Consider the following 14,980-nt stretch of genomic DNA (forward strand, 5'->3'; position numbering starts at 1 on the left):
TCACAGGTGAGGGAGTGAACCATCCCCGTTCGAATAATTCGGTTCGGAAATCATTATTCATCAATCGATAATGAAAATATTATTCTCGGGTCGGAGGAGCAGAAAATCCCATGAAAAAACTTCTCTGCCTGATGAAATTCAACTCAGATGTGGAGGAATAAATCAAAATGTTCTCATCTTATCAGTGTGTTCGAGGAACACGTTCTTGTTACGTCGATGAACCGTTTTACTCTAAGGCCACTTGACATATTGAGAATTGATTGTCCTATCAGATGGAGCACGTAACTTCTCAATTATTAGAACTCATCTGTTTCTATCAATTCATGTATTACAGAAATGGTTAAATTGCTGAACGAAAAAAAAAATATTATAAATGAAATTATATAATTTTACTTTAGTTAATTTTTGTATCTCAACGACAATTATATTACCATAACTTCTTCTGGTGAGTATTACTGAATACAGATTTTACAACGATTTGAACATGTATATCAAAATTGAAATCTGTGCACATTTCTTTTTCCTACGTACACAGATTTCAATATTTATAAATACCTGAGGAAGTCATAGTATAAGGAAAAAATAAATGTTGTAATAAAAAATAACAGATGTAGAATATTTTCTTAATACAATTTCAAAATATTCATCCGACAAGTAGAGACCAAAAAGTCCAAAACACTCAAATACAAGGAGAAAATATATTTTGGAGATCTTGTTCCGTAAACTTAAACTGAATTCGCTGATGGGCAAAATCCGACCAGTGGTTCCGTATATTTATCCATGAATAAACTTCGAACGAAATTTCAAGCTAATCACATCTTCAGAGTCATAGGAAATTCAAGAAGAATATTGGAAAAGTGTTGTAGTGGAACAAATTTTTTTTACATTTTTGTGAACTACCAGTGGTCCACCAAAAAAAGTTCTGGATGTGAAGCAGGAACTGTTCCAAAAAGGATATCAGTCTGTATATTTGGAATCGAAATTGGCATATCACATGATGTAATCCCTCTATTGGAATAATGTCAAATTTCAGTTAAATATATTGCGATTTGCAGATGCTATGAGAAAAAAACTTGAAAAAAAATTAAACTTTAACACCCTGTATCTCGAAAACAAAGCGTTTGAGGACCTGGGTTCATAGGACTTATTATTTTTGAAATTACCCGGGGAATCTTTCATTTTTGTTTTTACCTCTAATTTAGGAACACCCCATATATACGATTGATAGTTTTAGTCGAGTGAGTTTTGGGGTTATACGTTATACCAAAACCATTAATTTTCATACTGGTTTAATTTCGATTCCGATGTCACCATTTCATTGAAAATTTGATTACTATGGATTAGCTGTTACTTTCGGTTGAATAATTTGTCAGGGTATAACTGAAAACGCAGATTCATCATATACCTGGAAAATCATTATCTCTACCTATATGCAACTGGATATTGGCAAATATTTCCCTATGCATCCAATGAGAATAAGCTATAAATCCTATTGATATATGGCGACACTTCTTGCGTATTCCAAAGTATATTTCATTCTCGTACAACCACTAGTTTTCGAAAAAACAATTGCGAATATGTATCATCTAACTAATTGAATTTCATATTAACAAGAAAAGCTTCATAAAAAGGAGAAAAGTTCGATTTTTGTCTTTCCATTATATGCTTTATATATCAGCACCAAAATATCGAAGAAGAATTAAAATAAAAAAACTACAATATTACAAAAATATAAAAATATTTATTGAAAATAAATATTAAATGTATTACAATATAAATAAAACTTTTCAAAAACTTATACGTGGCAAAATTATTACCTCAAGTTTAACGATTTTAGGTATCAGTTGGATTGTCAGCATCCCCGTTTGCATCTTCATCTTCATCCACATCCTCTTCTATATCTTCAGCAATATCTTCTATATTAGCTGAAGAAGTTTCATCAACCTCAACTGGGAGTTTGGTTACTATTTGGGGTACTTTCTTATCAGTTCTAGTTGCTTTATAATTGTCATATCGTTCATGGTGAGTTGCTTTTGAGAAAGTGTTATCCAAATACTTCCTGCGTCCTCTGCCCTCTTTTAGAAGTGCCTTCCAGTTGAAATCGAGTTCAACTTTGGTATTTGCCAAATACCTGAATGCTTGCTTTGTAATTTCAGAATAATACGCATAGCACTTCTCCTTGTCTTCAAGGGGATCTCCTCCAGCATATGGATCTGGGGGAGGTTGTGGTTTTTCCTTCACTATTGCTGGAAACAGCATCGCTACCGTTTCTTTAAAAATTGTTTCAGACCCTTTTATTCTTGCCCTTTGTTTTTTCCGCCTCAATTCGTTTTCTTGTTCCAGCTTAATCAATGGCCTACGTTGTTTTTCTAGTGCTTCTGTATCCAAGCTCTTCTTTTTTAGTATCATTTTCTTGATTCTCTCTTGTTCTTTCGCCAATTCTTTCTCTCTGATCCATTCGAGATATCTACCAGGAGCAGGTCTATCTTTTTTCTTTTCATCACCTTCTTCGATTTTAACTTTATCCTTTTTTTCTTCTTTTTTAGCTTCTTCTTCTGCTTCCGCCGACTCTAGAGCTTCCTTCAACCTTTCTTCAGATGTTTTAGGTTTAACAATAACCGGTGCTTCTACTTTCTTCGCATATCTATTCGACCATTCTTTCTGCCAAGCCAGGTATCGTATTTTACGTTTGACTTCGCGATCCAAAAAATCCACTATACTTTCTTCTAAAATAGCGTTCTTCACCTTAGAAGCATCTTCTCGTAATAAATAGAATATTCTGAAATTTCCTAGAGCATCACTGATGCCGAGGCAGCTTTGTTTCAATGTTCTCGGATGAGCATTGGCTGCAATCAATTCAACGCTAGACACTGCATTCGAATGGCTTGGTTTTTTACTGGCCGTTGTTATACACCAAATCTCAAAAACGCCGTCAGAACGTAAAAGCCGAAACCTGTTAGGGAAATACGTATACCACGATGCGTGGGTATAATAAACCTTTGCACGTCTCCAAAAAATCGGACGATCTCTGAAATCGTCAGACCAAATGGCGAAAATTTTTCCTCCGGCTGTCAGTTTCAGCTTTCCGCTGACATGCTTGGAGATGGAAAATATCGGTCCATCATGGAATTTATTGAACTGGATGTACATGCTGTTCTCCGAGTTCACAACTGCACCAAGATCGAAATCTCTGCCTTCCCATTGGGCTTCCACAAAATCTCCTTCCATTGTACCAGCCAGAAAGGAGGGAACGAAGGGTCTATTGGGAAAAACCGGGCGTGGTTGGTACGTCTGCCTCGAAGATACGCTCTGTCTGCTAGGACTCGATAACGGGTCGTTCTTTTCGTACTCGATCTGGCAATTCTGGTAACTCAACATTGATATCGATAGTAGACGTGAATCGTTAGGATGCACTAAGTTTATCTTATAAACGGGTTTCAGGTTGAGATGCAAGGCTCTGAATGGTGATACATCACTGCTCAAGCCTGCCGGTCTTTGTTTCAATCTTTTAAGTCTGCGCTCTCTGAAGCCCCCAGTTCCTATAGTGGGTTTCTTCAGAAGATCCCAAATCATAACAGCTCCATCTTCTCCAGCTGTCATGAACTGTAAGGATCTATCCTCCGTTTCTTCAAAGAACTGAACAGCTTTTCCCATTCTACTGACTTCTTCGAATGGTGAAATCCATTGAATACACACCACAGCACCAGCGTGGGAGTGTCTCAGGTCAGAGACTGCTGTGACTCTCACGACCTTAACATCGTGAATGTCCTTCATCCACGTCATGAGAGATTTCATGTAGCTTCTATACTTGGATTGAGCATTGGTCAAAATCTCTTGTTCTTCCACCTTCTGTATACGGTTGGTTATGTCCCACAGAACAATCTGACCATTCAGCGCTCCACCGACCACTATGTTCTCGTTGAAGAGGCAGAATGATATGGTGGTAATTTCTCTATGAGTCTCCAATATCAATCTGGGATTGAGAGGATCTACAAAACTCCATATGAGTACTGGATTCGAACCATGAATCGCCTGCGCCACCTCGTCTATAGTAGAGGGCTTCTTGAGGAATATATTCAAGGATAAATCTGCATAAGATATAGCCACTATGCCGGTAGTCATATGATGCCAATCGGCACAGGAAATCATTTTACCTTTGCACAATTGCACATCATTGAACGCCATGTACTCTATGAAATTCAAGTAAAGAAGCGATCTCTTGGTAATAGTATTGGTCGCCAACAGTTGGTAATCATCCAGGTACAAGTTGATATTCCTGTTAACGTAAAGTGAATTCATGAGATCATCCACGTTGTTCTGGAGGTAGTTCAAAATTTGGGCGCCGTAACTCTTCCAAACGTTCTCGTCCATGTCTATGCAATACTCGTATTGGGTTGAAGCATTCGAGGGATACGTACAGATGGTTTGGGCTTCGTTTTCTCGAAACGCGGGTGTTACTTGGGTACAATTATCGATTTTCTTTCGGAAGATGTGACTAATAGTCTCGTCTTTCGTTATGAGCTCCATATACCCATCTCTAGTCTTTTCGACAGTTCTCAAACGAAACTGAATTTTGAAGGGTAAAATAGGGTACTTGCTTTCAATTTCCACCTCTAACAAAGCCCTACTATTTTTGGGAATTGTTTCGTCTATTTCGACTTCTGAACCTAGGGTCAACCATGGTTTTATCAACTTATTGACGGCGTTCTGGAGTCTGGCCTCTTGTTTCACCTGTTGCTCGTGTATGAGCGTTTGAACCACGTCTGCTGAGGCTTCTGTGACGCATATATAGAACTCATCGATTTCCCCAGCTTCCTCGGTGATGAAACCAATCAGCATCTCTTTTCGGGGATAAGCCATTATTTCGTTTCTGAGCGGTAAAAACTCAGAACTCTCTTCGTGGAGCTCCAAGTTGTCTTCGATCAGTTCTTTCTTGACGAACGTCCAGGGTTTTTCGGAAGTAACATGCTCGCCCACCACGCAGTTTACAATTTTCTGACTGAGTTCTGATAGAGCGATACGCCTGACGCCTGGTATTCTTTGGATTTCTACTTCTTTCCTTCTCCTCTTCCTTTTCTCTTTCGATTTTTCACGTTTTTCTCTAGCGATGGATTGTTTTGAACCTGGATTGGAGAGAGAAGATTTCGGTCTTGGTGTTGTTTCTTGGTTTTGTGAGGTTGTAGATCTCGATTTCCTTCCAAGTTTTCCATCCGACATTTTTTCGAGTTAATATTTTTCCTATAAAGAAATTATCATGTCAGATGCTTTCTTCGATATTATGATATCGTGATTAAAAGTTGTGTTTTCTGGAGCCTTTTTTGTGCGAGTTGAAATATTCCAGAAGTGCAAATCGCTGAGGAGGTCTTCCTCGAACAATTAAAAACTTCGAAACCAAAATAACTCTTTCTGTACATTCCAAACATTTCAGGATCATAATGAAGTTAACTAGAGCAAGAAAAAATTGTCTTATCCGTTTTGTTTCATGAAGAACGCACTACACTATATCTGTCTTCTCTATTCAACAAAGGCTCAGTAAAAATTAAAGTGGAATCAGAAAATGATGAAAACAGATTTCAAGACTGCATCCTTGCTATTTGAAGTTGAAGTAGAGAACGATTGAATGATCAAGATCAACTTATTGAAACTATTTAACCAACTGAGAATTTATAATCGAATAGATAAACATCAAGAACACAGAGAAAAATGTAGAATGAACCAACTAAAAAATATTGGAAGAAATATTTACCAAGAAATCAATAACTATTGAATAAATGGACAACTCTCTCTGAAACTAGAGCCATGGATATATGTAATATAGAGAAATCAACCAAGTAATAAAAATATATCGAATTTGATCATTCAGAAAGTACAAAAGACATTTGAAATATCATTATTGAATAAATTTCATCGGCTACTATGCTGGGAACACTCACCTAGATTTTCCTCAATTAATTTACAACAAATTCTGAACTAGTCGAGTACATATTCGAAACTCTAGCCAATAAATTCATGGAGAGTCTCTTGTAGTTTCGATTGTATGAACAGTTGCAACACTGATTAAAACGTGATCCACATATTATATTCAAGCTGGCATTTAGCTTGTTAATTACTAAACCTCATTGTAATCTCTCATAATTAAATGTAAGATTCACCTGTATTAATACTGGATACTGACGGATGTTACGGTTTATTGACAAAACATCACTAGGCAACGTTCCGGTCTTTCTTTCATGTTATCTACAGGGAGTAATTTTGATCTATTGAGCCGAAATTGAAAGATTTTTACATATATTTCATTTTCAAATTCTTTTCCTTATAAGTAACAACAAAAAAACGAAAATTTTGATCTATCAATAATATCAATCATTATGTTGGATTTTTTTCAAGCGTCATCTACTCGAAAAACTTTCTATGCAGGAATTTTTTTAATTCGGTTAAAAACTTTGGCACTAGTTCATATTTGATGGAATAAACCATATGGACTTCTAGAAAAAAGAAACATGTATTCCTATTTCTCTTTCTATTAGTTCAGGGGTGCTCAATCTCAATTTCTATAACTGATAAAGAGAAATTAAGTATTATGGGTGTAATTGGAGTGAGCTACAAAACTCAACAAAAAACAAAGGGATTTCCTACAATAATGGTTCCTCGGAATTAAAAAAAAAGAACAAAATTTTTGAAATTCTTGAATTATACGCATATTTTTCTACAGCGCAACATTTTTATAATACTTCAGGGATTCTGGACAAAATTTTTGTTATGGCATCTCATAAATGTTGAGGAAAAAAGTTGATATCGTTGTTAGATTCATTTGCCAACTCTTCAGTAACCCAGATACAGTGGACTTATGAGCTGCAACCGTCCATAACTATTACCTAACAATAAAGTTTTTGCAATTGAGTCAAATCTAATCGTTTGAGATCATTTCTGAGTAAATATTCGCAAGTGACAGATATTCAAACATTGTTTCTAAAATGGTGGATGAAAATTCTTTTATGCTGAACCATTTCACAGTATTTATGAATATTTCACAAATTGAATTACTCTGCAAAATTAAATTTTTTATCGTTGTAGAATGATTCACTGGCAAAGTTGCGAGTTTATTTCCGTTGTTTCCAGGTGAAAGTAATCAGATAACACAATCACTGAATTAAAACTCGTAGAAACTCATTTGTTGGTCCCTGTTTCCTTCTTATTTATTCTCCTCCTACACCTGAGCACATTCCATTTATCCCAGAACTGACATTAAACGAAATCCAAAGTATTAAAATTTCAGAAGCGGAAAAATGTCTATTGGGTATAATTTCGACGAGATATGAAAAGCTTCTGGATTCATCAGTCTCAAGATGTGTATTCATTTTCTCAAACCGAATCGCTCCGTGGAAGCTAGAATTATTGTTATTCCTGGTCATCTTGAGCTTGGAGAGTTCTGAACAAATGAATTTTTTCATCACTGGTAGAGTATGCCTTTCTTTCATATTTTATGTGTAACATGGTTTCTACGTATGTATAGAAAAATTACCGTTATAAAAATTTTGCAGATTTCATCCCAGCCCACTGATGGAATCATCAGTAGTCCCTGCATTATACACCTACCACCTAAATATCAGGTCCTGGTGACTTTCCCGTAAAACGATTGTAAATATGTATCTATAAATCAACATAAGTTCTCAGAATTTCTATATTTTTTAATGCAATTTTTACTCTTCAAAGTCTTATGGTCCAAAAAACTTTCTTAATTTACAAACTCGGCTTGAGCCCTAACTGAAACGAAATGATGAAGGATGAAACTCTGGTATTGTTCGCAGAAGTAACATCCTCGTTCTCATAAAATTGACCTCTTACTCTTCTGTGAAACGAATATGCAAATCATTATTTATACAGATCATATTGGCAAATCTTAATATGTAATTCAATTTCATGTTTTGGTTTACTCTAATCAATATCAGAATAAGTACTTAGCATTTCAGTTAATTTTAAGATAAAATTTGAGAGACTTCCAGTACATTGAATTGTGAAATACTAAACATCCTGTCTTATTTTTTAATGATACTAATATTTACCAGAAATATTAAGAAATTATTGAGTTCAAATGAGATACAGAAGTATTTTCTTTGATCAACCGACCAACTCATTGATTTGAATTTCATGATGGACTCAGCTATTGGAACTTGTAGGTAAATATAATGCAGTTCATTTAAAAATTCATAACTTCAAAACAACAACGGTAAGGACTTTACGGTGAAAAATATCTTATATAGTACAATCATGGCAACACACATTTTAAATTTCGTGATTCTCTGTAATCAATTTTTAGAAATATGAATTTTTCAAAATTCATGGACGAATTCTTTTTTTGGTTTGGATTGTACCTATGTATTTTGAAATGAAGGTACCTTCAATATGAGAATTTCATGAGCAGTTGAAATTATTTTTTTCTTAACTAATTACAAAGTTTTTTTTGGGAATAATAAACCGCAAGTATATAAAGTCATTTTCAGATGTAGAAAAAATTGTATACCATCTATATTCAAAATCCGAACCTCAATTAAAATACAATAAGAAGGTGATATCGATGTTATTTTAGACATTATTACATTTCTTATAAATATCCTCCCTACTCATCACATCTGATCCTTATTTACCATTTTATCGAATAGGTACAATCTAATTATTTTATCGAAATATTCAAATAAACAAAATGTTATTAATATCAATTAACTATTTATTCTCACCGCATCTCTGTCGTTCATGATTCTAGTAATCTCCAAAACCGAAAAACTCAATATAAACTATATTTCCTTCTTAGTTCGATGAGAGCGAATATCGCGAACGCAGATACAACAATCCTCAACCTTCAGATCCGTGCGTGAAGGACCAAGTTTGAAACGATACTGCCGAAGAGCATGAAGCAGGAAGTTGGAAACCGAAACAAATGATAAAACGCGCTTGTCTTTTCCATCAAATCCAACAAAAATCGGATAATGGAATTGACGGGTAATTTGATGGGTAAACACTGTTACCGAGAAGAGGAATACAATATAATAATCTTCGAATACGCAAAAAACATATTTGCAATACGAAGTGAAAAATGTTTTGGTAAATGAAAATTGGCAATACATATTTGAAATATAGTTATTTATAATACAAGTGCAGAAGGCATTGGTATTCTTCCACGAGTTCAAAATTCAAAAACGAGCCACGAAGTGGCGAGTTTTGGAATGAACGAGTGGTAGAATGAGCCTTCTTTACGAGTATTATACATTATTTTCTCTAATTCATTGCATTTTCATTGAAATTAATGAAATATTTCCATAAATATAATTTAGTGATTTTTGCATTGAAAAATGTTGGTTGGCAGAACTGATTTCTTTAAGGCAAATTGATGAATTGACAGATAAAGCCGTGGCGGAAAGTTCGGAGTACCAACATAGAATAATAAAATATAACCATGAAAACTGTGCGTTTCTGATATATTCTCGCACGATTTTGTTCTACAAGATGTGGAAGAATGAACGGAATAACCACAGAATTGGAGAATAGTATATTCTAAAACAAGTTGCAGAATGGGCTCCTATTCCAACACGAATGCGAAATTCGAAAACGAGCGACGAAGGAGCGAGTTTTGGAACGCATGAGTGTTGGAATTGCCTTCTGCAACGAGTATTAGACGATATTTTCTCTATTTCAGTCAAGTTTTGCGAAATATTGTCGAAATTCAATGAAAAATTCAGATTATATATCCTAGTGACTTTTGTATTGTATCTTGGCAGTTGGTGTGACTGTTACGAAAATTGACAGATTACGGAATTTGAATATGAATCGTATGTTTCGAATTTAGACATAATTTACAATTATACATTAAATTCGTGAATTATGTCTGACGAAATCGATTGAACACTACCTGATTTATGAGAATTTGCGAATATGTAGCAAATCATTTCTCTATATCCCCAAATTATATTATATTGACAATTATTGACGTTTGTTGAAATTTTATAGGATTGGAAGTCAGCATAGACAACCACAAAACGAAAAATATATCTGAAAACGATGCTGTAATGAGTTCATTACAGCACTGTTTTTTAGAACTGTAATGAACTCATTACGATACAGAAATAGAGAAAATATTTTTAAATCGTCGTTCCCCGAACAGGATTGCTCTTTTGATGACGAATTCGTCCTCAAATTTGATTGGGTTCATCCATCCGGCCATTAAAACGTTAACAAGAAAAGAATACTGGCTTGATGTCAAAATCTTTTGAGCGCTCGATTCATTCGTTTGCCTATTGGAGACCGAAAAGAACTGATGTACCTATGCAGGGTGAGTCTTTGACTAGCACATATATTTCAAACGAAGATTCATGAGGTCAATGATAAGACACACTTTTTTCCTTTACCAGTTTTTCCCATTCGGCTCGTTTGAAAATATACCGGCTGTTGAAAATCCATAAAAAATTTTTAGTTATATCTCGCAAATGGAATGGAATCGAAGGTACCTAATGATTTTCTGAATATCGTTTTTTATTGATGTGATTAATCTTTTCTAAACATAATTCCGAAAGTCCGCTTAACTCCATGTAGGTTATACTAAATGAGAAAAAAAATCGAATTGGAAAAAATAGTAAAGGAAAAAAGTGTTTCTTTTGACCTCAGGAATCTTCGGTTGAAATGTATGTACAGGTCAAAGACTCACCCTGTATATTTTATGAGATGATTTTTTTATTATGATGTCTTTGTTGCCGGTTATTTCATTATACGTTTACCCCAAAATGTGGGGTTTTTTGATATTCTGCTTGAATTTTTTTGATATTCTGCTTAAATTTTTGACGATTCAGACGACGCAATCAACCAGTAGCGGATTCAGGATTTCTTCAAGTGTGTAGTGTTTAAGAGCACACCCTGCGCCCACTTGTATCCGCCCTGCGATCAACACTAAATCCTGTAAGAAGCTTGGAGTTGTTTTTCTCTATTTCAGTATCGTAATGAGTCCATTAGAGTACTGAAAACAGTGCTGTAATGAACTCATTAGAGAATTGTTTCCAGTTATATTTTTCGTTTAGTGGTTGTCAACACTGATCCTATCAAATTTCAACACACGTCAATTGTCAATATAATATAATTTGGATATAGGCAAATGATTTGCAACATTATACTCAATTTCTCTTAATTTTGGTGGTGTTAAATCGATTTCGTCAGGCATAATTCACGAATTTAATGCGTAAATATAATTTTTTATAAATTCTAAACGCAAGATTCGAATTCAAATTCCGTAATCTGTCAATTTTCGTAACAGTCACACCAACTGCCAAGATACAATACAAAAGTCACTAGGATGTATAATCTGAATTTTCCATTTTATTTGGACAAAATTTCTCAAAACTTGACTGAAATAGAGAAATTATCGTCTAATACTCGTTGCAGATGGCAATTCCAACACTCATGCGTTCGAAAACTCGCTCCTTCGTCGCTCGAATTTCGCATTCGTGTTGGAATAGGAGCTCATCCTGCAACTTGTTTTAGAATATAGGTACTTACTGTTATAATTGATAGGTATTTGTTTACTTTGCCGTCTTTTTATTATTACACTCTCTTTTTAAAAATTTGTGATATATTGAGATAGAAGAAAATGATATCCCATTATTTGCAATTTGCAATGTTACTCCTCTAGCTAGGGACCACCAGAAAGTCAATATAGACACTAAATTGAAGACGAACTTCGAATGTGATTGAAAAATTAATGATGAATATAATTCACAAAATAAATTGAGTAAAATATAGTAAGACTTTATTTTTGACAATGGGGACACTACAAAAGTAATGATACAAAATGTTCAATGAAATAGTACAAATGACTATATGAAAAAAAGTTTAAACAAATCATTTTCACACTGGCACAGAAAAATTAAAACAGATAATTCAGTGGATCTCACTTTCAAAAATTCTTAAATATTTGAGACTAATTATGTTTCAGGATGGATTTATAATACTTTTTGAAGAAAAATCAATTTTTGAACTCATCAAAGTAATACACAGAACAAACATTACAAATGGCATCTGGTTCTTTGGAGAATGAGTATTGGCAAAATTGACTTATTACTAAAGGGTAATAGTAACGCTTAATCCTACTTAAAATTAGTTTTGATTTTAATAAATATTTGAAATCAGGTATCTAAATCTGAATTATCACACGTTACCTAATCAGCAAAAAAAGATTTAAGAAGCAGCTGATATTTTATTACAAATTTCATTTGTGAACTCTGAGCATTTTGCCTTGCCTCCAAGATCTGTGGTTAGGAATTTGCCGTCTTTGATGGTATCGAAACAAGCCCTCTCAATCAGATCAGCATGCATGTTAAGCTTCATATGTCTCAACATCATAACCGCCGACAAGAGGAGGGCAGTTGGATTAGCCTTATCTTGGCCAGCTATATCAGGAGCTGTGCCATGCACAGATTCGAATAAGGCACCGTTCAATCCAATATTTCCAGATGGTGTTAGACCTAATCCACCAACTAAACCTGCACACATGTCTGACATTATGTCTCCATATAAGTTAGGCATGACGAGAACATCATATAGATTAGGATCCTGCACCATGTTGAGGCAAACAGTATCGAGGTACCTTTCTTCAAATTTCACTTCCTTGTATTTCTGGGCCATTTCACGACAACATCTCAAGAAAAGACCATCAGACATCCTCATAATATTTGCTTTATGTACTGCTGTCAGCTTTCTTCTATTGTTCTCAAGAGTATATTGGAAAGCAAATTCCGCAACCCTCATAGAAGCTTCTTCTGTGATCAATTTTATGCTTTGTACTACACCATCGACAATTTCATGCTCAATACCTGAGTATTCACCTTCGGTATTTTCTCTAATGGTAACTACATCCACATCATCGTAGAGAGTTTTGTATCTGAAAATAAAATACTTTCTTATTTTCGAACGAATTCATTAGCATACTTTTTCCACAAAATGTTATATCTTTGACACATTGCATATGCAAAATAGTGCATAAAATAAATTTAATTATTTGGAGTAGAACTTTAAGATAAACAGAATTCAGATTAAGAACCATCACTTGAGAGTTTGTTTCCTCAAATGATGAATTATTTTCTAGATTTTGTGTCTTCAAAATTCACAGATAATATTCTTGAAATATTATCTTAATAAGATTTAAAAATTATACATACCCTTCTAAACTTCTGCAAGGACGAACATTGGCATATAAATTCAGTTCTTTTCTCAGAGCCAAATTCAAAGATCTATGTCCTTTTCCAATAGGAGTCATCAAGGGACCTTTTAATCCAATCTTGTTCCTGTTCATAGAATCAAGAGCTGCTTGGGGGATTCCAAACTTTCCATCTGGACCCTAGAACAGTTATTTAATTCAAAAAAACCATAAAACACATTCATATTATATGTATATCTAGATAAATGTCGCAACAATAGAATAGAGTAAAATGATCTCACCCTAACTGGAGTAACATCTACAGATTCCCATTCAATAGGGACCTTTGCAGCTCCAAAGATTTTTTGTACAGCAGCAGAGATTTCTGGTCCAATTCCATCACCAGGTATTAGGGTTACTTTTTGGAGTTCACTGCTAAATAGGCGGGTGCTAGCAACCCTGCTTATGTTCTGGAAATAATTTCATGCTAATATTTAGTCTATAGATACTTATATTTCAAATGATAAATTATAATTACATGCCAGATCGTTTGAAATTAAGTGTTAGATGTTTATTATGATTTTCATAATACTGATCTGAGAAGAATAAATTATTACAAGGTTTTAGATAAAAAGACTTGAGCATGCCTTAAATTCTAAATGAAAAGTAAAAGGTCCTACATATTGTTCAAAAAAGTTTTTTCAATTTGAGTTGGGAGGGTAAACAATTTTCCATGAAGGAATTACACTTTATAAAAATTTAATATTTAAATTTATAGTCTCCTAATTAAAAAAGGAAACTGACAAAATACAGAAACATATGTTAATTGACTCCATATAATCAAATCAACAATATTGAATTTGAAAAGAAATTTATTTCATATTTATTTGAAATATCGGCCATGTGGCATGCTATAACAAAGGATTAAGATAAAGCACATTATTCACCTTTCTCATTTTGTTCATTGCGATATCTACTGAACAACATAAACCATCAATTGAACAAAAAATAATTTACAGAGAATACAAAAGAGTGGTGGATATATACATACATTGTTTTTCAGGGAGAGCCAATTTTATTCTTATAAGAAATAGCATAAATGCATAGATCTGCGTAATTACTTCCTCTTAGTGAAAGAAAATGTGAAGAACAATAATGAAAAATTATTTTCCAAGAGTATGCAGATAATAACTTCCAAGACATTTACATCTATTAATTAATTACATCTAAATGGATCCAATAAGAAATATGTGTAGTTATGTAACACATAATAGTATATTAACTTACTTCATTCTCATGCTTGGTTAGTTTTTCAATACAATTATTCAATTTGTTAATTTTATCTATCTGTAAAAAAGTGGAAAATTTCAGGAGATATAACTCATTTATCCCAAGAAATCAAAGAAGCTCAAAATATGAATAAATATTTGCTCAGACAAATGGCAACATAATTTTCTAGTAAGTGGTGATTTATCCAATTAGAATGAACTTACAATTTTTTTAAGAAGCCTGGCGGTCATGATGAAGCTAATGGTACGAAGGATTTTCTAGGAAAAGAACCAAGATGTGACTTATTCTTATTAACCTAAAATTAACTTTCTTTGAATTTGACAGCAAAAACGTTATCTTTCTTCTTTTTGTCGGTTTTTTCTTTTTTGTTAGTACCCCTGAATTTGGCCTTGATTGTTACCATTTTATGTAATAGGCCGTTAATGAACTAGCAAAAGTAGGCCAGAACTGTCAAATTCTACTTATCAGATCTACAACATAGACTACTATTACCACAGAATATTGAAAATTTTGATT

General features: G+C 33.9%; 3 protein-coding genes across 5 annotated transcripts in view; all 3 read right to left on the reverse strand.

The window, feature by feature from the left end:
* The window catches only part of LOC123676225, a 70,349-nt gene extending 61,467 nt beyond the window's left edge, over window positions 1–8,882 (reverse strand). Inside the window, exon 1 of the mRNA XM_045612002.1 lies at window positions 8,736–8,882. Coding sequence (XP_045467958.1) covers window positions 8,736–8,753 — 18 coding nt within the window. The 5' untranslated portion in view covers window positions 8,754–8,882. The remainder of the gene's footprint in view (window positions 1–8,735) is intronic.
* LOC123676210 (dynein axonemal intermediate chain 3) lies at window positions 1,722–6,220 on the reverse strand. Of its 2 annotated transcripts, none has more exons than XM_045611972.1 (2): window positions 6,153–6,220; window positions 1,722–5,238 (listed from the first exon to the last, which is right to left on the reverse strand). In XM_045611972.1, exon 2 carries the CDS (start codon window positions 5,215–5,217, stop codon window positions 1,834–1,836), a length of 3,384 nt encoding a protein of 1,127 aa, XP_045467928.1. In that variant the 5' UTR covers window positions 5,218–5,238; window positions 6,153–6,220; the 3' UTR covers window positions 1,722–1,833. The 2 variants fall into 2 exon arrangements, with proteins under 2 accessions (XP_045467928.1, XP_045467927.1); XM_045611971.1 differs by having other exon boundaries at window positions 5,934–6,178.
* A 2,889-nt stretch (window positions 8,883–11,771) lies between the features above and the next one.
* On the reverse strand, window positions 11,772–14,826 carry LOC123676221 (probable isocitrate dehydrogenase [NAD] subunit alpha, mitochondrial). Of its 2 annotated transcripts, XM_045611995.1 has the most exons (5): window positions 14,668–14,764; window positions 14,462–14,521; window positions 13,477–13,644; window positions 13,197–13,375; window positions 11,772–12,919 (listed from the first exon to the last, which is right to left on the reverse strand). In XM_045611995.1, the coding sequence occupies exons 1-5, from the start codon at window positions 14,692–14,694 to the stop codon at window positions 12,217–12,219; spliced, it is 1,137 nt and encodes a 378-aa protein (XP_045467951.1). In that variant the 5' UTR covers window positions 14,695–14,764; the 3' UTR covers window positions 11,772–12,216. The 2 variants fall into 2 exon arrangements, with proteins under 2 accessions (XP_045467951.1, XP_045467952.1); XM_045611996.1 differs by lacking the exon at window positions 14,462–14,521 and having other exon boundaries at window positions 14,668–14,826.
* Between the last annotated feature and the right edge of the window lie 154 nt (window positions 14,827–14,980).

Source organism: Harmonia axyridis, chromosome 3, assembly GCF_914767665.1.
Source record: "Harmonia axyridis chromosome 3, icHarAxyr1.1, whole genome shotgun sequence".
Classification (NCBI taxonomy): domain Eukaryota; kingdom Metazoa; phylum Arthropoda; class Insecta; order Coleoptera; family Coccinellidae; genus Harmonia; species Harmonia axyridis.

Excerpts from the sequence above, each read along its gene's own strand:
- LOC123676210 (XM_045611972.1), bottom strand. The coding sequence starts at position 5,217 with ATGTCGGATGGAAAACTTGGAAGGAAATCGAGATCTACAACCTCACAA.
- LOC123676221 (XM_045611995.1), bottom strand. The coding sequence starts at position 14,694 with ATGACCGCCAGGCTTCTTAAAAAAATT. Across the intron at positions 13,645-14,461 it reads TAACCAAGCATGAGAATGAA|AACATAAGCAGGGTTGCTAG; the intron begins GTAAGTTAATAT and ends AATTATTTCCAG. Across the intron at positions 12,920-13,196 it reads CCTTGCAGAAGTTTAGAAGG|ATACAAAACTCTCTACGATG; the intron begins GTATGTATAATT and ends TTTTATTTTCAG.